The following is a 24,246-nucleotide window of genomic DNA, read 5'->3' as shown; positions in this document are numbered from 1 at the left end:
GACCAATGTCTTATCACAAGAACATAAGAACTAGGAGCAGGGGTAGGCCATCTAGCCCTTCAAGCCTGCCCTGCCATTCAATAAGATCATGGCTGATCTGAAGTGGATCAGTTCCACTTTCCCGCTTTCTCCCCATAACCCTTAATTCCCCTGTCTATCAGAAACCTATCTACCCGTGACTTGAATATATTCAGCGAGGCAGCCTCCACCACTTCAACAGGCAGAGAATTCCAGAGATTCACCACTCTTTGAGTGAAGAAGTTCCTCCTGAACTCTGTTCTAAACCACCCGTGCCCCCCCCCCCCCCCCCCCCCCCCCCCCCCTATCTTGAGGCTGTGCCCCCTAGTCCTGCTGTCCTTTGAGCGGGAAGAATCTCTCTACCTCTATCCTATCCATCCCTTTCATTATCTTATACGTCTCTATAAGATCCCCCCCCCATCCTTCTAAACTCCAACGAGTACAGACCCAGTCTATTTAGTCTCTCTTCATAGTTCAACCCCCTCATCTCCGATATCAGCCTGGTGAACCTCCTCTGCACTCCTTCCAAAGCCAAAATATCCTTGCGCAAGTGCGGCAACCAAAACTGCACACAGTACTCCAGCTGCGGCCTCACCAGTGCCCTGTACAGTTGCAGCAAGACCTCCCTGCTTTTATATTCTATCCCTCTCGCTATAAAGGCCAGCATTCCATTCGCCTTCTTGATCACCTGCTGCACCTGCAGACTGGGTTTTTGCAACTCATGCACAAGGACCCCCAGGTCCCTCTGCACTGTAGCATGCTGCAGCTTTTCGCCCTTTAAATAGTAATCCCTCTTACTATTATTTCTGCCAAAGTGGATAACCTCACACTTGCTAACATTGTACTCCTTCTGCCAGGTCCTCGCCCACTCGCTCAGCCTATCTAGATCCCTCTGCAGACTTTCCACACCCTCCGCACAATTTGCTTTTCCACTCATCTTTGTGTCGTCAGCAAATTTTGTCACCCTACACTCAGCCCCCTCCTCCAGATCATCTATATAAATGGTAAATAGCTGAGGCCCCAGCACTGATCCCTGCGGTACTCCACTAGTCACCAACCGCCAATCAGAATAGCACCCATTAATACCAACTCTGCTTCCTATTAGACAACCAATCCTCTATCCACGCTAACACCTTACCCCCAACTCCATGCACCCTAACTTCTGAAGCAACCTTTTGTGCAGCACCTTATCAAACGCCTTTTGACCAGTTCCCCAATCGCTCTCATACTCTCTGACCGACATTGGATCCCAGTCAAGCAACATTCTAAAATTAAAATTCACAATCCTATTTTCAAATTCCCCCATAACTTCGCAGCATCCCCCTAACCCCCACCCCTACCACCACCTTGATGGTCATCTCCAGCCCCACAACCCCACAGGATAACTGTGCTACTCTAATTCTAGTCACTTGAGCATCACTGAGTGTGAGTGCTCCACCATTGGCCCATAAGCATTGGAATTCCCTCTCCGGCTTGTACTTTCAGACGCTGCTTCTGTGTCTCGGTCATATTTTGTTGTATAATGCTCCTATGAAGATGGCACATTAAAGTTGCTATATAATATGAGTTGTTGTTGTATCCCTGACAACCAAATTCCGGGGACCATGGGCAGATTACACTTGACCTACACCGTCTGTGCTTGTATTTGTTGTGTGGGCTTGGTTCCTGAACTAGATGGCAAAAATACTGCCTAATGTTTGGCAAAAACAGTGTTCAGCACAATTAAAGCTGATAGCAACTGCTGTCTGTGATACCAATTTCCTTACAGACTATGTGGGGGTGGGGGCTGGGGGTGGTGGGGTAGACATGGTGAAGGTTGTGAAGTGGTGGCCCTGACTCCAGCCCAATCCTTGCCATCCTGTCTTGAAATCGCTGCTTCTTCAGCAGGTGAGTGCAGGATTTGTTTCACAATCAGGGCATATGTAGACACAAACTCAATTGCAAGATAATGGTCAGAATGCGAATCTTTACAGGTAATCAAGTTTTTACAGCTGCAAACAATGGGAGTGGAGAGAGTTAAGCACAGGTTAAAGAGATGTGTATTGTCTCCAGCCAGGACAGTTAGTGAGATCTTGCAAGCCCAGGCAAGTTCATGGGGGTTACAGATAGTGTGTGACATGAACCCAAGATCCCGGTTGAGGCCATTCTCATGTGTGCGGAACTTGACTCTTAGTTTCTGCTTGGTGATTCTGCATTGTCATGTGTCATTGAGGCCAACTTGGAGAACGTTTACCCGAAGATCAGGGGCCAAATGCCCGTGACTGCTGAATTGTTTCCTGACAGGAAGGGAACAATCCAGCCTGGTGATTGTCGAGCGATGTTCATTCATCCGTTGTTACAGTGTCTGCATGGTCTCCCCAGTGTACCATGCCTCGGGACATCCTTTCCTGCAGCGTATCAGCTGGTTGGATGAATTGCAAGAGTCTGCGCCATGTACCTAGTGGATGGTGTTTGCATGTGAGATGATGGCATCAATGTCAATGACCCGGCATGTCTTGCAGAGGTTGCTGTGGCAGTGTTGTGTGGTGTCGTGGTCACTGTCCTCCTGAAGGCTGGGTTGTTTGTTTGTTGCGTACAATGATCTGTTTGAGGTTGCGTGGCTGTTTGAAGGCAAATAGTGGAGGTGTGGGGATGGCTTTGGCAAGGTATTCATCTTCATCGATGACATGTTGAAGGCTCCGGAGAAAATGTCCGCTCCAGGGAAGTACTGGACAATGATGGGTACTCTGTCCGCCGTGTCCTGTGTTTATCTTCTGAGGAGGTCAGTGTGGTTTTTCACTGTGGCGAACGCCACATCCTGTTTTTACGAGGGCATCTTTCAGCTTCTGTGAGCGTCTGTTGCCATCCTGCTCATTAGGTCAACATATAACGCAGACTACATTGAGAGACTTTGCCATCGCACCTCTTTCACACTCCTCAACCACCTCATACATCAGCTGTAAGGCAGACTTCACAACCTGGAAACCAAGAGAGAGTCCATATTCTCAACATGTGCTCAGGATGTAGACCAGCTGCAAAACACTGCCAAGCAGGCGAGACAACAGAACTACACCATCTACATGCACACCAAGAACAGGAAACTCAGCGTCACCACCAGCAGCAACTAAACCTCCTCCAGTACCACAGTAGAAAACGTGACCACTGCAGGGAAGTCCACTGTTACCTTGTCGGACTACACACTTCAAACAGACTAAACCGAAGTTCTCAGCCAAGGGCTCAATTTTTGCCCCACCACCAAAATGGACCCCATCAGTCTCACAGTGGACACAGGAATTCATCAGGCAAATGTGACTCTGGGAATTCTTCCACAAACTCCAAGAGGCCAACGGTGAACCCGATGAGACAGCCAATGAACCAGAACAGCCGACAGAGATCCGCGGTGCAGCAACTGAAGAGGAAAGAATCGACTTGGACTCTTCCGGAAGACCACTGCCCTGGACTCGACATGAATGCCCAAGCCGTCAGGAGGTGCATCAATGCCAGATTCATCAGCCGCACTCACAAGACAACCCCAAACATCACCTAAGCACAAAGCAATGCCATCCGCACACAAGACCTACCACAACATTGTCATCAAACCAGCAGATAAAGGAGGGGCCACCGTCATATTGAACAGAATGGATTATTGCAAAGAAATGTACCGACAACTGAACGGCGGAGCAGTACAGACAGTTACCCGCAGATCTGAGCAAAGAACACACCCATCAACCCAACAGACTGATCAAGACCTTTAATCCCGACCTTCAGAGCGCCCTCCGTACTCTTATTCCACGTACTCCTCACATTGGAGATCTCAACTGCCTCCCGAAGATACACAAGGTCAACACACCCAGCAGTCCCATTGTATCAGGCAATGGGACCCTGTGTGAGAACCTCTCTGGCTATGTCGAGGGCATCCTGAAACCCAACGTACAAAGAACCCCACGACACTATGGACTTCTTACAGAAACTCAGCACCCATGGAGCAGTTGAACCAGGAGCACTCCTCGTCACAATGAATGTCTCGGCACTCTACACTAGCATCCCCCACGACGAAGGCGTTGCTGCAACTGTCTCCGTACTCAACGCCGACAACTGCCAATCGCCAGACACAATTCTACAACTCATCCGCTTCATCCTACGCCACAATGTCTTCACCTTCAACCAGTTCTTCATCCAGACACATGGAACAGCCATGGGGACCAAATTCGCATCTCAGTATTCCAACATCTTCATACACAGGTTTGAACAAGACTTCTTCACTGCACAGGACCTTCAACTGATGCTATTCACTAGATGCATTAATGACATTTTCTTCCTTTGGACTCATGGCGAATAATCACTGAAACAACTACATGATGGCATCAACAAGTTCCATCCCACCATCAGACTCACCATGGACTATCCAGAATCGGTTACATTCTTGCACACGCATCTCCATCAAGGACAGTCACCTCAGTACTTCATTGTACCGCAAGCCCACGGATAACCACTACTTCTCCAGCTTCCACCCTAAACATGTAAAAAAGCCGTCCCCTACAGACAAGCCCTCTATATACACAGCATTTGCTCAGATGAGGATCACAACAGATACCTGCAGATGCTGAAAGATGCCCCCATAAGAACAGAATATGGTGCTCGACTCATCAATCGACAGTTCCGACGTGCCACAGCAAGAAACCGCATCAACCTCCTCAGAAAACAAACACAGGACACAGTGGACAGACTACCCTTCATTATCCAGTACTTCCCGGAGTGGAAAAACTATGGCATCTTCTCCAGAGCCTTCAACACGCCATCAATGGAGACGAATGTCTTGCCAAGGTCAATCCCACACCTCCACTACTTGCTTTCAAACAACCACGCAACCTCAAACAGACCATTGTACATAGCAAAGAACCTAGCCTTCAGGAGAATAGTGATCACGCCACCATAACCCTGCCATAACAACCTCTGCAAGACATGCCAGGTCATTGACATGGATGCCATTATCTCACATGAAAACACCATCCTTCGGGTACACGGTACACACTCATGCGACTCGGCCAACGTTGTCTACGTGATATGCTGCTGGAAAGGATGTCCTGAGGCCTGCAGATGCCATGACAATGAATGAACGGACACCGCTCAACAATTACCAGGCGGAAGTGTTCCCTTCCTGTTGGGGAACACTTCAACAGTCATGGGCATTCAGCCTCTGATCTTCAGGAAAGCGTTCTCCAAGGTGACCTTCAAGACACATGACAATGCAGAATCGCTGAGCAGAAACTGATTAGCCAAGTTCCAGACACATGAAGGCCTCAACCGGGATTTTGGATTCATGTCACACTATCTGTAACCCCCACAACTTGCCTGGGCTTGCAAAATCTCATTAACTATCCTGGTTTGAGACAATTCACATCTCTTTAACCTGTGCTTAACCCTCTCTCCATTCACATTGTCTGCATCTGTAAAGACTTGATTACCTGTTAAGACTCGCATTCCACACTATCTTGTAATTGAGTTTCTGTCTATATACGCCCTGTTTGTGAATCCAACTCTCCACTCAACTGATGAAGGGGCAGTGCTCCGAAAACTCATGCTATCAAATAAACCTGTTGGATTTTAACCTGGTGTTGTGAGGCTACTTACTAAAATTATTAAAGAAGCAAATGATGATCAATGTTTCCTTGCTTTTGCTTTGTTGTGCGCGAATTCTCCCATTGGCTGCTTGGTGACTCCCAGCTTGTGGATACTGTAGATGAGACCAGAATGAAACTGATCTATTAACAGGGAAAATGGTGCCACAGCAGAGCGTATTAGATCATCATGAACTAATTGCTTCAAAGCCAACAGCAAATGCCATTGCTTCGCTGCTGATTTTCAACTCTGGTTAAATATGTTTTGCTGACTTCCGCAAAAGCGGCACTGTTATCTTTCATCCATTGGTGCTTTTGGTTGAACTACTTTATTAAAATAACAGAATCCTATAGTGCAGAAAGATGCCGTTCAGCCCATCGAGCCTGCCCAGGCCCTATCCCTGTAACCTCACGCATTTACTCTCCTAACCTCCAACACTAAATGGCAATTTATCATGACCAATCAGTCTAATCCTGCACGTCTTTGGAGAGCACCCAGAGGAAACCCACGCAGACACAGGGAGAGAACATAAGAACATAAGAACATAAGAAATAGGAGCAGGAGTAGGCCATCTAGCCCTTCGAGCCTGCCCCGCCATTCAATAAGATCATGGCTGATCTGTCGTGGCTCAGTTCTACTTTCCCGCCCTCTCCCCATAACCCTTAATCCCCTCTCTTATCAAGAACCCATCAACCCGCTTCTTAAAAATATTTAGCGAGGCAGCCTCCACCACTTCAACGGGCAGAGAATTCCAGAGATTCACCACCCTTTGAGTGAAGAAGTTCCTCCTCAACTCCGTTCTAAACCGCCTCCCCTTTATCTTGAGGCTGTGCCCCCTAGTCCTACTGTCTTTTTTGAGCGGGAAGAGTCTCTCCACCTCTATCCTATCCATCCCATTCATCATCTTATAGAGCGTGCAAACTCCACATTGACAGTGACCCAAGCCAGGAATCGAGGCTTGGGTGACTGTCAATGTGGAGTTTGGCAGCAATGCTAACCACTGTGCCACCGTGCCGAAAAAAAAATTTTGGGAATGATATCAAATTTAGTGGAACATCAAATAATAACCAGTGCTAAAATGGAAGTGGGGAATTGGTCCAAAGACGTGCCGGTTAGGTTGATTGACCATGATAAATTGCCCCTTCGTGTTTCAAAGTTCCTACGTTGGTGGGGCAAATATGTGGGGTTACGGGATAAGCTTGGATAAGAGTCAGTGCAGACTGGATGTGCCAAATGGTCTCCTTCTGCGCCGTAGGGATTCTGTGCTTCTCTGATTTTCCCAATTGAGTTTTGCATCACTGATAAGCTTGTTTTACTTTTCAAACGTGGGTTCCCTAGCAAAGCATTTTTATCATGAATTTGGGCATGTTTGCAACTTAACAACTTGCTGCTGCCAGTTGAGGGGGTTAAGGGAGAGGAAATGGGTGTTTCTTAACACTGTACAGTGTGTCAGAGGAATGAGAAATGTGCTGGTATTGAAACACTTTGGCACAGTGTTGATCTGTATAGAAGCCGAGAACAATTTACTATCTTTGGGACTGGGTAGTTTGCCAATGGGTTATGATTCATTTGTGACCGGGCGTAATGACTGTTGAACATGATAGGCATTGTGGTGGGGGTGGGGGGGAGGTGGGGTCACATGTTATCACTTTCAGTAAAGCACGAGGTGGGGATTGCAGTTTGTGGCTTATCACTGACTTTTCCTGGATGGCTCTGGTGAGCTTCCAGGAACAGACTCTGGACTTCCTGGATTCCAGGTGGATTCCATGAATCAGCTCCACTTGCACGTGTCACAGAGACGTTATTGTTTTATTGGGAAGAGAATTGTATGCTTGCAGTCAAAAGATGTGGGGTTGAGGTGGGCTGAGAGTGTCATTTTGCAGCTAGTCATAGCTGTCTAGACTGTGTTTTAGGGTAGGTTCACTTTCTTGAGGACGGACCTAGTAAGTATATTTCATCTCGAGAGGTTACGATGCTTCTGTTTGTTTTTAAAATCTTTTAACTTGCTCTGTTGAAAATGTTGAAAGACGGTGTGTCCTTCTGCCTGTGAAGGCCGTAAAGAGGAGTGGAATTTATGCATTGAAACATAGAAGCAAAGGAAATAGGAGCAGGAGAAGGCCATCCAGCCCTTCGAGCCTGCTCCACTATTCAACATACTCAAGGCTAATCTACATCAACTCCATACTTCAGCAGTCACTCCATACCACTTGATACATTTAGAGTCTGGAAATCCATTTATTTTGTAAATACATTCAGTGATTTGGCCTCCACAGCATTCCCTCAAAGAATTCTGCAGTTTCACCATATCTGAGTGAAGAAACTTCTCCATCCAGCCTGTCCAGCCCTGCAAGAACCTGACATTCTTCTGAACTCCAGTGAATAAGAGGCTTATTGATGCAATCTATTCTCATATAACAGTCTGTCATTCCAGGAATCACACTGCTGAACCTTCGCAGCACTCCCTCAATGACTGGTATATCCTTTCTGGGATAATGAAACCAAAACAGAACTCCAGGTGTGGTCTCACCAAGGCCCTGGACAGCTACAGTAGGACATCCTTGCTCCTGTACTCAAGTCCTCTTGCAATGAAGGCCAACATTTGCCTTCCAGCTGCTCATTTACTTTCAGTGATTGATGTACTAAGACCAGTGAGATCCCTTTGTATGTCAACATTTCCCAGTAGATCACCATTTAAAAAGTACTCTGTCATTCTGTTTCTTTGTCCAATATGGATAACTTCACATTTATCATGTCATATTGCATCTGCCATGTATTTGCCCATTTACTCAACCTGTCTGAATACACTGTGAAGACTCTCAACATCCTCTTCGCCATAGAATTCCTACTATGCAGGTGGAGGTCACTTGGCCCATTGGATTTGCACTAACTCTCTGAAAGAGCATCCCTCCCTGGCCCTTCCTCTGCCATATCCCCGCACATTTTAACATGGCTAATCCACCTAACCTACAGATCTTTGGACTAATCAGCAATTTAGTATGGCCAATTCACCAAATCTGCACATCTTTTCACCTCTCACATTTCCACCAAGCCCTGTGTCTCAGCAAACATGTGACATGTGGGGGGGATGCTGGGGGGATGGGGAGAGGTGGTATCTGCTGGGAGGTACATGTAGTGGTGGACTGTGAAGGTAGTCTCAATGGAGATATATGTCGGGGTCTTCATGAGGGAGCATATCAGAGAGAGCATGTCAGGATCTCAACGAGGGGGCATGTCAGCGGCTCTCAATGGAGGGGGACATGTCAGGATCTCGGGGGGGATTCCTCATGTCTGTAGGGGAATGGAGAGTGTCTCCCAGTTCATAGCTAATGTGGTTCGACTATTTAAGAGGGGTTGTAGAGATAAACCAGGGAACTATAGACCAGTAAGTCTCAGGTCAGTGGTAGGAAAACCATTAGAGAAACATCTGAAGGAGGGCAGCTAACTCCACTTGAAGAGGCAAAGCTTGAACAGGAATAGTCAGCATAGCTTTGTCAGAGGGAGATCATGCCTAACAAACTTGATTGAATTTTTTAAGGAGGTGACCAGGTGTGTAGATGAAAGTAGTGCAGTAGATGTAGTTTATATGGATTTCAACAAAGCCTTTGACAAGGTCCCACTAGGGAGACTTGTAAAGGAAATAAGTTCACAAGGGATACAGGATAATTTGATAAGTGGATTCAAATTTGGCTCAGTTATAGGAAACGAAGGGTAATGACGAAAGGTTGCTTTAGTGACTGGAAGCCAGTGTCCAGTGGCGTACCAAAGGGATCTGTGTTGGGCTCCCTATTATTTGTTATTTATATAAATGACATTGACTATGTGGGGGTTAGGATTAGTAGGTTTACAGATGATACAAAGATTGGACGGGTGGTTAACAGTGAGGCAGAGTATCTTGGGCTACAAGAAAATATAGACAGAATGGTCAAATGGGCAGATAAGTGGCAGATGGAATTTAACGCTGAAAAGTGGGAGGTGTGCACTTTGGAAGGAGTCATTTGACAAGAAAGTGTTTAATGAATGGTAGGACACTAGGAAGTTCCGTGGAACAAAGGGATTTTGGTGTGTTTATCCACAGATCTCTGAACGCAGAAGGGCATGTTAGTAGGGTGGTGAAAAAGGCATATGGGACACTTGCCTTTATCAATCTAGACAAAGATTATAAAAGTAGGGAATTCAAGTTGGAGTTGTATAGAACTTTGGTGAGACCACAGCTAGAGTACGTGTGCAGTTCTGGTGGCCACATTAACAGAAGGATGTGATTGTACTGGACGGGGTGCAGAGGAGATTCACCAGGATGCTGCCTGGGATGGAAAACTTCAGTTATGAAGAGAGGTTGGATCGGCTTGAGCTTTTCTTGGAGCAGAGAAGTCTGAGGGGCAACCTGATTGAGGTGTACAAGATTGAGAGATATGGACAGAGAGGACAAGGAGCAGCTATTCCCCTTAGTTGAAGGGTCGGTCACAAGGGGTCATAGATTCATGGTGAGGGGCAGGAGGTTTAGGGGGTTGTGAGGAAAACTTTTTTCACCCAAAGGCTAGTGATGGTCTGAAATGTGCTGCTTGGGAGGGTGGTAGAGATGGGTTGCCTCACATCCTTTAAAAAATACCTGGATGAGCACTTGACACATCATAACTTTCAGAGCTATGGGCCCAGTGCTGGCAGACAGGATTAGGTGGGAGTTCAGATGTTTCTAATGTGTCGGTGTGGACTTGATGGGCTGAAGGGCCTCTTATGCGCTGTACGGTTCTATGATTCTATGACTGAGAAATTGGGGTGCCCTTGTGAAACGGTACCCGAGCGCTGTGAAGCCAGGCTCACCGCACGTCCGTCCTTCCCCCAGAAACTCCCAACTCTCCAAAGAAGTGACTGAGGGTGGGAGGATTGTGATGCAGAGCGACCCTGAGAGACCAGTAGGGATCACTCCTGGTTTCTCGTTGTTATGACACTTAGGACTGAATTCTCCCAAAAAATTCTCTATGTTCACAGCAGTACTTGGGGATATAGGGAAGCTGTCTGCTTGCAGTCGGTGTGTGAGCTAGGAGTGACCTGAGTATTGGAAGAGGAATAGATAGCAAACCAGAAAGGCTTACTTTTCTGTCTTCACTCTTGATCCTGCTGATTCCTTCCCATAATCTCAGTAGGAGAGTCAACACTGATAATTATAGAATCCCTACAGTGCAGAGGAAGTCCATTCAGCCTATCAAGCCTGCACCGACTACAATCCCACTCAGTCCCTATCCCCATTACCCCATGCATTTACTCTAGCTAGTCCCCCTATACTAAGGGGCAATTTAGCGCGGCCAGTTCACCTAAACTGCACATCTTTGGAGTGTGGGAGGAAACCAGAGCACTTGGAGGAAACCCACGCAGATACAGGGAGAATGTGCAAACTCCACAGTGATCCAAGCTGGGAATCAAACTGTGGTCACTGGCGCTGTGAGGCAACAGTGCTAACCGCTGTGCCATCGTGCCACCCAGTGCCCAGTAACTCTCCCAACTGTGTCAAAGGATCATGAGTGAATAAGAAACAGCTGCACAATTCAGAGAAACTTGTCATGAGTTTAGTATTCGGGTAAATAAATTCAATGACGACACTATCTGTGGAATGCTGCACAATATATAAATCTGCTGGAGTTGTTGATTTCTAAAATCTTCACAGTGAAGGATTAACCTTATGCAGAGATAGCTGATGACGCATTGAGCTGGATTAGCAACTCATGACTGAATGTAAACGTATCACGGTAAATGAAGATGACATTCATACAATCCCTACAATGCGGAAGTCCCACAAGGGGGAACCTCCTTTCGGCATCCACCATGTCGAGTCCCATCTGGATCTTGTGTTTCAATACAATCACCCCTCATTCTTTGCAACGCTAATGAATAGAGATAACCCCTTAAAATAAAGTGACTGCACTTTTGCTGCAAACTTTTGGTGGCACATTGATTAGCACTGCTGCCTCATAATGCCAGGGACCCTGCTTGGGTCACTGTGGAGTTTGCACATTCTCCCTGTATCTGCGTGGGTTTCCTCCGAGTGCTCTGGTTTCCTCCCACACTCCAAAGATGTGCAGCTTAGGTGAATCGGCCATGCTAAATTCTCCCTCGGTGTACCCAAACAGACACTGGAGTGTGGTGATTTGAGGATTTTCACCATAACTTCACTGCAGTGTGATTGTAAGCCTGCCTGACTAATAAATAAATTTTAAAAATTAAAAAATATTGCAGAAGTTGCATCAAGGATAAAGTTTCGCACATCACCTATTCTGTCTAGCTGATGTATTCCAGGAACCTCTAGCCTTCCTATACAGAAACTAAGTTGCATAATGCAGCAAGACTTATAGAATTACGGTTCCTTCTTTACTATCTGTTATCTCTTATCTCAAATTCCAGCTCAGGTTGGTTGGATGGCTGTTTGTGATGCAGAGTGATGCTACTGCGGTGTTCAATTACCTTCCAGGCTGAGGTTATTCATGAAGGCCTGGCCTTCTCAACCTTGTCCCTTGCCTGAAGTATGGTGATCCTGAGATTAAATCACCACCAGTTCCCTCAAAGGAGAGAGAGCAGTTTATGGTCACGTGTGACTATGGCAACCTTACCGTATCGTTTTCCGTTTTAGTTTCGAGGCAGTCTCCAGGTTCAAATTTGTTGCAAGTCCGTCCTTGTCCTAGCTCTTAGCCTGTTAGGCTAACTAATCTACAATGCCAGGTTAAAGCATTCCATTACCACAGCACAAAGCATAGCTATCCAGTTTGAAGAAAATTCCCCCCATTAAGTGAGAACTCTTGGGTTGACCTGTCATGCGAGAAAGTAGTTGGACAAGTCCACATTGACCTCATTTCAGAACAGTCTCCCATTGTGAGCAAACCAGCATAGGAAGATCTATTTTAAATAACCCGGCTCTTAAAAGCTACTTGCCTGTTGACTGCAAGATTTTTCACTCTCAACTTAAACAAAATTACACCCTGCAATCTGAGGTGGTCATAGTCAGTGGTGGAGGCCTAAGAGATTTAAAGTAATCCTGGGGTAAAAGGGTTCCTTTTTTTTAATTAAAATTGTGAAACCACTGAGTGTGGGCAGCAAGCTATGTTAACATACAAGCAAACTTTGTAGATAAGTGTTTTTTTCCCTGCCTGTCATGGTCCACATTAAGAAGTCTCACAACACCAGGTTAAAGTCCAACAGGTTTAGAACTCCCCCCTCACAAAGAAGCAGTGGTCCAAAAGCTTGTGGCGTTTGCTGCCAAATAAACCTGTTAGACTTTAACCTGGTCTTGTGAGACTTCTTACTGTGTTTACCCCAGTCCAACGCTGGCATCTCCACATCATGGTAGTCCACATGAACCCAACATCAAATGGTTAAACTTCCTGTTCAGTTGTTCCACTGCCCTGTTTTGCATGTGGCTGCAAGAGCATGACAGCTTCATCATCTGTCTTTTTTTTAAACAGCACAATGTTACAATGGGGACAGGTCACACATGACATAAATCAGTGTATTTCTCTGTGCAGAGCTCAGAAAATAAATAGTTGGGCTGGATGAGGGAGGGAGGGAGATTCTTAACGCAAGCTTACTTAGTAACCTTCTTAAATCACCCCATTAAAGTAAATAGCAAAGTCCACCAAAGAATGTATAAAGAAATTTTGCTGCTGGAATAAATTTGCATAAATTCGTTGCTGGGAAGAAAAATGGAACTTTGAGTTACATTTTCCACTGCACTTCTCCCTTTGTGTTATTTAAATTTTGCTGTGTTTGCAGATTAGGGTAAACATTAAATCAGCAAATTTAGTTCTGGAGAATATTTCTATTCCGTTGAACATAATCCACTGTACTAGCAAAAATAATCTAACTTATTTTTCATCAGTTTCTGTCCAGTATGCAGAAAATAGAAACATATATGTGGGACAATCAAAACTTTTCACTTACTGTGCAAGGTGTACTTGCTGGCCCACTAGTTATTTATGCCGGAATTCTCCAGTCCTGCTGCGGTGAATGGAGATCTGATTGACTGCCAAATTTTCCGATCTCACCATCAGCGGTAGCATTGGAGAACTCCAACCATAAAGCATAAAGACCGGAATTTTACTGCCCCACCTGCCGCAGGAATCGGAGCTGGCGAGGGGTGGGCAGTGGGAAGATCTGTTGTCCTTGGGCAGGATTTCACAGTTTCGGGAAGGGTGAGGCTGTAAAATCCCACAAAAGTGTCCCATTTGTCGCCTCTTCAAGGCAAAAATGTTTTGAAGATGTTGTTTTCACTCAGGACATTACAAGTCACCAACACCTTTATTCTGTTTCCATCTACTTGCACTATTTTAAAACTATGTACTTCTGAAATGTGCAGATGATGAGGGTAATGATCCCTTAAGGGCGCAACACTGTGAAATAAATGAGAACATTGTTGGCTCTGATGCATTGGAAAATACCGCTGAATTTTCCTGGTACCTGATTGTTCTGCCCAGCTATAAAGGTTTGACCAGAAGTAGCAACACGCACTCTTGTTTAGCTGTAGTTCAAACTTTTCTCTCTCTCTCTCTCTCTCACACACAATGCTACTTAAAACTGACCTCCTTGATCAAACTAAAGTGGTCTGTCTGAAGGAGCATCGTGAAGGAAGGGTCAATCTCTGTGCAAAGTTTGCATGTTCTCCCCATGTCTGCGTGAGTTCCCTCCGTGTGCTCCGGTTTTCTCCCACAGTCCGAAAGACGTGCTGGTTAGGTGCATTGGCCATGCTAAATTCTCCCTCTGTGTAAACTGAACAGGTGCTGGAGTGTGGCGACTAGGGGATTTTCGCAGTAACTTAGTTCATTGCAGTGTTAATGTAGGCCTACTCGTGACAATAGCAAATTGATTTAGAACTTATGCAGAGGGATAGAGCAGTTTAGAGTCGGAAAATCAGAGTTTAGCATCGAGATTCCATTCGACATTCTCTTCTAATTTACAAGCTACAGTTGGGGTAAATGTGCAGCTGTTAGAACACCCTGCCCGTCCCTGCACCACAGCTTTACTCTTTCACCATTCTCCTGTCAAACATCCAAGAATTGTTAGTCTAGCCAGACAATTGAGGCATGGCAGGAAGAGAGTAATTTTAAATAGGTAGCACTGACACTTCACAGTTACCAATTCAGAATAATTTAGTGGGTTTGGAGGTTGACATAGATGCAGGATATGCATGTAGTAAAACACCAGGCATTTGTTGCCTGCAGCCAAGAAATTGGGCAAGGATAGCACAGGGGCCAACTCACAGGAAGGTGAGGTTGCCTGTGGTTTCTGAGGACTTGTACTGCTGCCATTAGGGCAGGCCTTACATTGTATGGGATGTCACAGTAGTTCAGCAATCTGTCCTCCTACACACTGCGAGGAATACTGAAGCATTTTTGTGTTTTGCGTTAGCGGGGGTGGCAGCAGTACCATGGAGCACACATCCGCTATCCTCTCAGTAAGACAGCTTTCCTCCTCCCACCCCTCTGAAAGAGCCCTTGCTGTTGCCTCATCAGCCAGCCATCCCAGGCTGCTGCTAGCCTGGTCTAAATGGTGTAGGTCGCAGCCGGGCCTTCAGGGCCTTGAGTTGTGCGGGGTTGTCTGTCGAGGCCATCTGCAGCCTCCTCTATTGAAAGTCAGTAAGCTGCCACCAGCCAGCCTCCAGCTGCCAGTGTGATACTGTGTAAGAAGCACTATGACAAGCAGACTCAGAGCAGGTTACAGCATGGATACAGGCCCTTCAGTCCAACTTGTCCATGCCACCCTTTTTTTTTAAACCCCTAAACTAATCCCAATTGCCTACGTTTGGCCCGTATCCCTTTATATTCATCTTCCCCATGTAACTGTCTAAATGCTTTTCAAAAAACAAAATTGTACCCCACCTCTACTACCACCTTTGGCAGCTTGTTCCAGACACTCACCACTCTCTGTGTGAAAAAATTGCCTCTCTGGACACTTTTGTATCTCTTCCTTCTCACCTTAAATTTATGTCCTCTAGTTTTAGACTCCCCTACCTTTGGGAAAAGATATTGGCTATCTAGCTGATCTGTGCCCCTCATTATAGACCTCTATAAGATCACCCCTCAGCCTTTCACACTTCAGAGAAAAAAATCCCAGTCTATCCAGCCTCTCCTTATAACACAAGCCATCAAGTCCTGGTAGCATTCTAGTAAATCTTTTCTGCACTCTTTCTAGTTTAATAATATTCTTTCCATAATGGCGTGACCAGAACTGTACACAGAATTCCAAGTGTGGCCTTACCAATGTCTTGTGCAACTTCAACAAGACATCCCAACACCTGTATTCAATGTTCTGACCAATGAAACCAAGCATGCCAAATGCCTTCTTCACCACTCCGACCATCTGTGGCTCCATTTTCAAGGAGCTATGAACATGTACCTCTAGATCTCTCTGTTCTGTAACTCTCCCCAGCGCCCTACCATCCTGTTCTGCCCTGGTTCAATCTACCAAATTGCATCACCTCGCATCTATCTAAATTAAACTCCATCTGCCATTCGTCAGCCCACAGGCCCAATTGACCAAGATCCCGTCGCAATCAGAGATAACTTTCTTCACTGTCCACTATGCCACCAATGTTGGTGTCATCTGCAGACTTACTATCCATGCTTCCTATATTCTCATCCAAATCATTAATATACATGACAAATAACCGTGGACCAGCACTGATCCCTGAGGCACACCGCTGGTCACAGACCTCCAGTTTGAAAAACAACCTTCCGCATCACCTACTGGCTTCTGTCAAGACGCCAATTTTGTATCCATTTAGATACCTTATCCTGGATCCCATGAGATTTAACCTTATGCAACAACCTACCATGCAGTACCTTGTCAAAGTCCATGTAGGCAACATCAACTGTACTGCCCTCATCTAGAACAAAGAACAGAGAAAATTACAGCACAGGAATAGGCCCTTCGGCCCTCCAAGCCTGCACCTACCATGCTGCCCGACTTAACTAAAACTCCTATCCTCCTGGGAACCATATCCCCCTATTCCCATCCTATTCATGTACTTATCAGGACACCCCTTAAAAGTCACTATAGTATTTGCTTCCACCACCTCCCCCGGCAAAGAGTTCTAGGCACCCACTACTCTCTGTGCAAAGAATCTTCCTCGTATGTCTCCTTTAAACCTTGTCCCCTGCACCTTAAACCTATGCCCCCTCAATTACTAGAGTCTTGAACCCTGGGAAAAAGCTTCTGACTATCCACGCTGTCCATGCTTCTCACAATCTTGTAGACTTCTGTCAGGTCTCCCCTCAACCTCCCTCGCTCCAGTGAGAAACAAACCAAGTTTCTCCAACCTCTCCTCATAGCTAATGTCCTCCATTCCAGGCAACATTCTGGTAAATCTTTTCTGTATCGTCTCCAAAGCCTCCACATCCTTCTGGTAATGTGGCAAACAGAACTGAACACTATATTCCAAGTATGGCCTAACCAGGGTTCTATGAAGCTGCAACATGACTTGCCAATTTTTAAACTCAGTACCCCGGCCAATGGTGGCAAGCATGCCGTATGCCTTCTTAACTACCTTCTCCGCCTGCATTGCCACTTTTAGTGACCTGTGTACCTGTACACCCAAATCTCTTTGCCTATCAGTACTCTTGAGGGTTCTGCCATTTGCTGTATATTTCCCATCTGTATTAGACCTTCCAAAATGCATTACCTCATATTTGTCCGGATTAAACGCCATCTGCCATCTTTCCGCCCAATTCTCCAACTGATCTATATCCTGCTGCATTCTGATAGTCCGCATCATTGCCCATAAATCCACCAACCTTTGTGTTGTCTGCAAATTTACTAATCAATCCAGTTACATTTTCCTCCAAATCATTTACGTATATTTCAAACAGCAAAGGTCCCAGCACTGATCCCTGAGGAACGCTACTTGTCACAGCCCTCCATTCAGAAATGCACCCTTCCACTGCTACCCTCTGTCTCCTTTGACCGAGCCAGTTTTGTATCCACCTTGCCAGCTCACCACTGATCCCATGCGACTTCACCTTCTGCACCAGTCTGCCACGAGGGATCTTGTCAAAGGCCTTACTGAAGTCCATGTACACAACATCCACTGCCCTACCCTCATCAATCATCTTCGTCACTTCCTTGAAAAACTCGATCAAGATCATGAGACACGACCTTCCCTTTACAAAACCATGTTGCCTCTCACTAATGCATCCACTTATTTCTAAGTGGGAATAAAGCCTGTCTCGAAGAATCCTCTCCAATAATTTCCCTACCACTGATATAAGGCTCACTGGCCTTAATTACCTGGATTATTCTTGCTACCCTTCTTAAACAAAGGAACAACATTGGCTACTCTCCAATCCTCTGGGACTGCCCCTGTAGCCAGTGAGGATACAAATATTTCTTCAAGACCCCAGCAATTTCTGCCCTTGCTTCTGTCAGTATTCTGGACTATATCCCATCAGGCCCTGGGGACTTGTCTACCTTAATGCTTCTCAAGAACCCCAATACCCCGTCCTTTTTGATCTCAATGTGACTCAAGCTATCTACACACCCTTTCCCAGACTCAACATCCACCAAGTCCTTCTCTTTGGTGAATACTCATTTAATACCTCGCCCATTTCCTCTGGCTCCATGCATAGTTACCCCAAGGTTACCCCAAGAAGGTAGATGAAACACATGCAAGAAGGCACTTAGGGAATGCAGAAGGGTAATTTGTTGACTTTGCACACAATATAATTTGATTTTTGATTTGGAATGTTTATTTTGTGGTCATTTTTATTTTTTAAGTCGTGGCCAAAATGTCCGCAATGGGAAAGACAGCTGAGGGGGTGGGGAGGGTGGGGGGTATATTTTTCTGCCCCATCCATCATGGGAATTGTGGCGTGTGGGATGAACAGTTTGATGGATCGATTAAAGGTCTGTTGACCTAGGGTAGGAATTTCCTGTCTCGGGACCAACGTGACCAGAAAATCCTGTGTCTGGGAGTGGAGTCTCCATTTCCACCACAGTAGTGGAGATCGGTAGAGGCTGAGACATTGGCCATTAGATGCAACAATATAATTGAATCCACAAGTATGGAAACAGTAGACACCACCCTCCACAGGAAGGAATAGAATCATAGAATCCTAACAGTGCAGAAGGAAGCCATTCAGCCCATCGAGCCTACACCGACAACAATCCAACCCAGGCTCTATCCCTATAATCCCACATATTTACCCTGTTAATACCCCTGACACTAAGGATCAATTTACCATGATCAGTCCATCTAACCTGCATATCTTTGGATTGTGGGAACTAACCGGAGGAACCCACACAGACACAAGAAGAATATGTAAGCCACACAGCCAGTTACTGAAGACTGGAATTGAACCCAGGTCAGTGGCGCTGTGAGGCAGCAGTGCCACCACGCCACAGAAAGAACCGGGCAGATGGAATGGAGAGTTGGGGTTGTGGTTACTGGTATCGCACTTGGATAGAATCTGTCCCGAGCAGGAAGGGGATGTTTAGATTACCTGCTCCTTCTCACACTCTTGCTCTTTCAGTGTTTTCCATATATCTGGTGACAAAGGCTTTTCTCTAATGGGGGCAGGGTTGAGCAGATCACAACAACTCTTAACAACAGCTCTACTGAGTGCTCCAATCGCTCCTCTGCCAGGAATCATTACTGCTCTGCCACAGTCAAGATGACCACGCTGGGGACGCAATGGCGGAGGCCAGTGTAGCCCCCTGGTGTACAGGGAAATGGCAGTGCCAGATTGGCACGGAAACGGGATGGGACCAGGGGGCAGGTAATGATCGGGGTAGATGGAGGGTCTATTGCCAGTGATAATAGATGGGGGAGGGGTACCTTGCAGGCGATAGTAGATTGGGGGAGGGAGGAGCATCCTGGTGACTGTGCGGAGACCAGTTTCGTAACGTTGAGATTGCGGCGTCCTTTTGTGGAGCCAGCCTTGCTGACATCCTTAGGCCCTGCCCCTGAAGAAGGATGGCAGTAAACATGTCTGCCCTCCCCCCCCCACCCCCTGCCCCATATTTGACAAAGTATCAGAAGATCCAGACAGAAAACCTGGCTGTTTCTCAGGGGAGAAACATGCCGGTTTTCAGTCGGAACCTGACACTTTGCCATTGTCTGTTACCTCTTTCTGCCTCCACAGTTGCTGGTAGAGTTGCTGAGATTTTCTCACACTCTGTTTTTATTATCAGATCTCCAGCATCTGTAGTATTTTCCTTTAATTGTATTGGTTTGTCCCTGGATCAGTTTAACGCCTTTTGAGGCAATGATGTTTTCTCAAACTGTGCTTTGAGTGCCATGTTCCTGCCTTAATCAGGTGTGATAATGGCCAAAATTCTCCGGTCTCGCCTGCCCTGCCAGCGAGTATGGAGAATTTGGCGCTCAGCCAAATTCATTGCAGCAGGACCGGAGAATCCCAGCACAGGTGAGGTTGGAGAATTCCGGCCAATATTTACAAAGTGAATAAATGTTATTAAATTTGTTCTGTTATAGTATTGCTGTCATGGTTTGGTTCTCCTGCAACCTCAATTACCCAGAAAAACCGTGTTCAAATCCCAGGCGACCTGTGAGTTAGGATACTGTTGTTAGTTATATGTGTACTTACGGTAAAAACTATGGAGAAGTAATTCCAATCTCAAAACCACAATGAGGGTTTTCTACATCTCTGTTTCAGGATTACCCAGTACACCCCCTATCAGCCTGAAGTTTCCCAAGGTCGACTGGAAAGCTTACTCAACTACCAGACAATGGTGTGCGACCTGACTGCCATGGATGTGGCCAATGCCTCTTTACTGGATGAGGGAACAGCTGCTGCAGAAGCAATGCAATTATGCCACAGGTGAACTTGTTGATTTTGTCATCCTTTCCTCACTTAAAGCCGTTGACTGCGCTAGTTTTGCTTTGTTCACTCGTGGGATGTGTTTGTCACTGGCTGGACCAGCATTTATTGCCTATTCCTAGTTGCCCTTGAGTAAGAGGCAGCCTTCTTGAACCGCTGTTTTGCCTGAGCTCTAGGTATGCCCACAATTTTGACCCAGCGACAGTGAAGGAATAGTGATATGTTTCCAGATCAGGATGGTGAGTGGCTTGGAGGGAACCTCTAGGTGGTAGTGTTCCACGTGTCTGCTATTTTGGCATTTTGTTTTACATTAGTTGGTCTGCAGAATTCATGTGGGTCCAAAGAGGAAGAGCTGTCTGTGAAAGTCAATGAAAAGTGTCGTTTTAGCTTGGCTTGTGGAAAGCTGTGATATCCTGTAACTTTTAAATCCCTCTAACTGACAGACACTGCAATAAAGTTTGATCTATGGTAAGCAGCCAGGCCTTGGCTTGAGTCAGAGTTGTGGTGGGAGTGGGAGGTTGAGTTTGGGAAGGGAGGGGGGCACGGCCCTTTGGACTAAACCAGCGCAGGTAAAAGCTACAAGCCAAAGCTGAGACTCAGTATGAGGTTGAGAGAGGATGAGGTTTCACCATTCCGGGTTGGTTGAAACTGGGGATCAGGCAAGAGGCATTTGACAAGTACACTTAAAGTAGCTAGAAAACCAACAAGGAATGAGAGAATGTGGATTGGTCCTCAGCATTACTGCGGATGCTGGAATCTGAGGCCAATAGAGAAAATGCTGGAAAATCTCAGCAGGTCTGGCAGCATCTGAAGAGAGAGAACATAGCTGACCTTTCGAGTCCGGATGACCCTTTGACAAAGCTAAAAGGCATAGAAAGTGGGCCTAATACTGCTAACTATCATGTTGTCCCTCAACCTAGTCGGATCAGCCTGAGAGTGCTATAGTTAGTCTCCATTGGTCTGGGATTAAAGTAGCAAATTACATACAAATGGGGAGCAGGGGTAGGCCATTTAGCCCCTCCAGTCCGTTCCACTGTTCAGTTAGATTGTGGTTAATCTGATAGTAACCACTCGCCTACCTTCAGGAATCTATCTACCTATGCCTTAAAAATATTCAAAGATTCTCTTGAGGAAGAGAGTTCCAAGTCTCACAATCTCTGAGAGAAAAAAAATTTCTCTTTATTGTTTTAGATGAGTGACCCCTTATTTATACTGAGTGGTCCTAGTTTTAGTTTCCCCCACAAGAATCACAGAACCCAACAGTGCAGAAAGAGCCATTTGGCTCATTGAAATTGCACTGACAATAATCCCACCCAGGCCCTATCCCTGTAACCCCATGTATTTACCCTGCTAATCTCCCTGATATTTGGGGGCAATTTAGTATGGCCAGTCAACCTAACCTGCACATTTTGAACTGTGGGAGGAAACCTACCAAACACACGGAGAACATGCAAACTTCACACAGAGAATGATCTGAGGCGGGACTTGAACCCGGGGTCCCTGTTGCTATGAGGCAGCAGTGCTAACCATGGTGCCCATCCGCTCCATGTCCGTCCTGTCAAGGCCTCTCAAGATCTTGAAGACTTCAATCAAGTTGCCTCTCACTCCTCTAAACTCCAGTGGACACAAACCTAGTCAGTCCGATGATTCCTCATAACACACTAGCTTTTAGTCTGGTGAATCTTCTCTGAACTGCTTCTAATGCATTTACATCTTCCTAAATGAGGAGACCAATACAGTACACAATACTCCAGATGTAGTCTCACCAGTGCCCTGTACAACTGAAGCATAACCTCTCTCTGCTTTTGTATTCAACATTACCTTCTTTAGAAGTCAGAAGTCTCTATTTTACTGCATGTTTCCAGTTTACTGCAAAGCCCCAGAACTGTTTTGGGGCAGCACGGTTGCACATTGGTTAGCAATGCTGCCTCACAGTGTCAGGGGTCTGGGTTCAATTCCCAGCTTGGGTCACTGTCTGTGTGGAGTTTGCATATTCTCCCGCTGTCTGCATCGGTTTCCTCCGAGCGCTCCGGTTTCCTCCCACAGTCTGAAAGACGCGCTGTTAGGTGCACTGACCCGAACAGGCACCAGAGTGGGAACTAGGGGAATTTCACAGTCACTTAATTGCAGTGTTAGCGTACGCCTTACTTGTAACACTAATAAATTAACTTTACTTGGTGGCCTGCAATGCGTTGACTCACAATGAATCCCAAATATTATCGGATTAAAAGTGGCTGCTTATTAATTGGCACAATATTTTTTTTATCCCTTAGACACAACAAGCGAAGAAAGTTCTATGTGGACGCTCGTTGTCATCCTCAAACAATAGCAGTTGTGCAGACAAGAGCCAAGTATGGAAATATTTTAATTCTGTGTATTTGTACAAGTTACCTTCTTCCTTTGCTCCAAAAGAATTGAAACCTGATCATTAAGTGAAATATTTGTGATGAATGTAGATTGATGTTGATTTTAAACGCAGCAAATCTGTGTGAAAAGTCACTTATCATATTAAACACAAGCATCACTTTCAAAGACAAGTACTGTGCTGTAATTTTACATTTGGCAGCAGCAAGCTGAGGAGACTCACATGATAAATAACAAGTAACAAGAGCTTCTCATGCCAGCAGCCATTGTGAAAGGCAGCACTGTAGTGAATCAGTCATTTACCCAGTACAGTCCATGCCTTAGTTCATCCGCTTGTTGTAGCCTCAGCTCTTGTGCTATTGATCATTTATCTGGTGAAAAGCCAAGGCTGCAGCTGTAGCAGGGATCCGCCACGGTATCAGGAAAAAGAAAGGAGAGTTCATAGGATGGAGATTTGATGTGGGGAGGGGGAGGGGGGAGGGGGGGGTGATGGGGGCTAGTGTTGCGAAGAATTAGGAGATTGGGGGGGTGGGAGGTTTAATACCCTCCACTGTGGCCAGATTGGTGAAAGGGGGGGAATTTAATCAAGTGGGAGGGTGACAGGTGGGGGTGCCCATTGCCTAATGTTTGAATGGGTCCTTGGGGGAATGTCCATTAACAGTCTTCCCGTTCTGCTGCTAGTTGAGGCCCTAAGTGGGAAATGAAGACCGATCTAAAACCTGGTCCGCCTGATATTCAATCATGAATGGGCAGGGGACTTGCCATATGGGGAGCTTGAATGTCACACCAGGGTTACTAACTCCTGGTGGGAGCTGTGGTGGGGGTCGGGAGATGGTGGGGGGGCGGGGGGAGTGGGAGGGGGCTCCTCTCAATCAAAGGCCCTCGGTGCCTCAGGTCCACTACCATTCTGTTATCCCTCGCTTCCTTGCCATTATTCACCTCTGGCTGGATCCATCAGCAGTCCTGGGCTTCAGGTGGGTGTAATACTGGCAGCAGCCACCGCCTCCCCACTGGCACTGTCTTTCAATGAAGTGCCGTTGGCCTCTGAAGGGTAGGCAGGTCTCGGTAGGTGGGACTTAAACCCGCGGGGCCCACGGTACCATAGGAGGCCAGGCAGTGCCCGGTTATGTGCCTGATTGGTCTTCCCGAAAGGAGATGATGGGGGATTCTAGCCAGCTCTCTAGCCAGTGGGCAGGAACCCAATCACCTCCATTAAACATTGCCTGATGTGTACAGAGATGAAACATTTCCACTTTTTGGTGAAATTCCAACTTTTAGATCATGGAGTCCAGAACTCTGTGGATGGCAAGAGAGACAGAGAATAAGGTGAAGCAAAAAAGGGTGCAGGTGACTGATGTCAAACTCCTTGAAAGTGGAGTCACAGGTGGACAGAGTGGTGAAGAAGGCATTTGGCATGCTTGGTTTCATTGGTCAGAACATTGGATACGGGAGT

The 24,246-nt window shown here is 46.2% G+C and overlaps 1 protein-coding gene across 1 annotated transcript in view; it reads left to right on the top strand.

Moving 5' to 3' along the window:
* gldc (glycine dehydrogenase (decarboxylating)) overlaps nt 1-24,246 on the top strand; it is a 142,345-nt gene that overhangs the window by 31,820 nt on the left and 86,279 nt on the right. Inside the window, exons 4-5 of the mRNA XM_080188494.1 lie at nt 20,265-20,429; nt 22,703-22,780. Of these exons, the coding sequence (XP_080044620.1) occupies nt 20,265-20,429; nt 22,703-22,780 (243 nt within the window). The remainder of the gene's footprint in view (nt 1-20,264; nt 20,430-22,702; nt 22,781-24,246) is intronic.

This window comes from Carcharhinus amblyrhynchos, chromosome 5 (assembly GCF_965287045.1).
Source record: "Carcharhinus amblyrhynchos chromosome 5, sCarAmb.v2.hapA, whole genome shotgun sequence".
NCBI classification, from domain to species: domain Eukaryota; kingdom Metazoa; phylum Chordata; class Chondrichthyes; order Carcharhiniformes; family Carcharhinidae; genus Carcharhinus; species Carcharhinus amblyrhynchos.
This window is presented reverse-complemented; position numbering and strand designations above follow the sequence as displayed.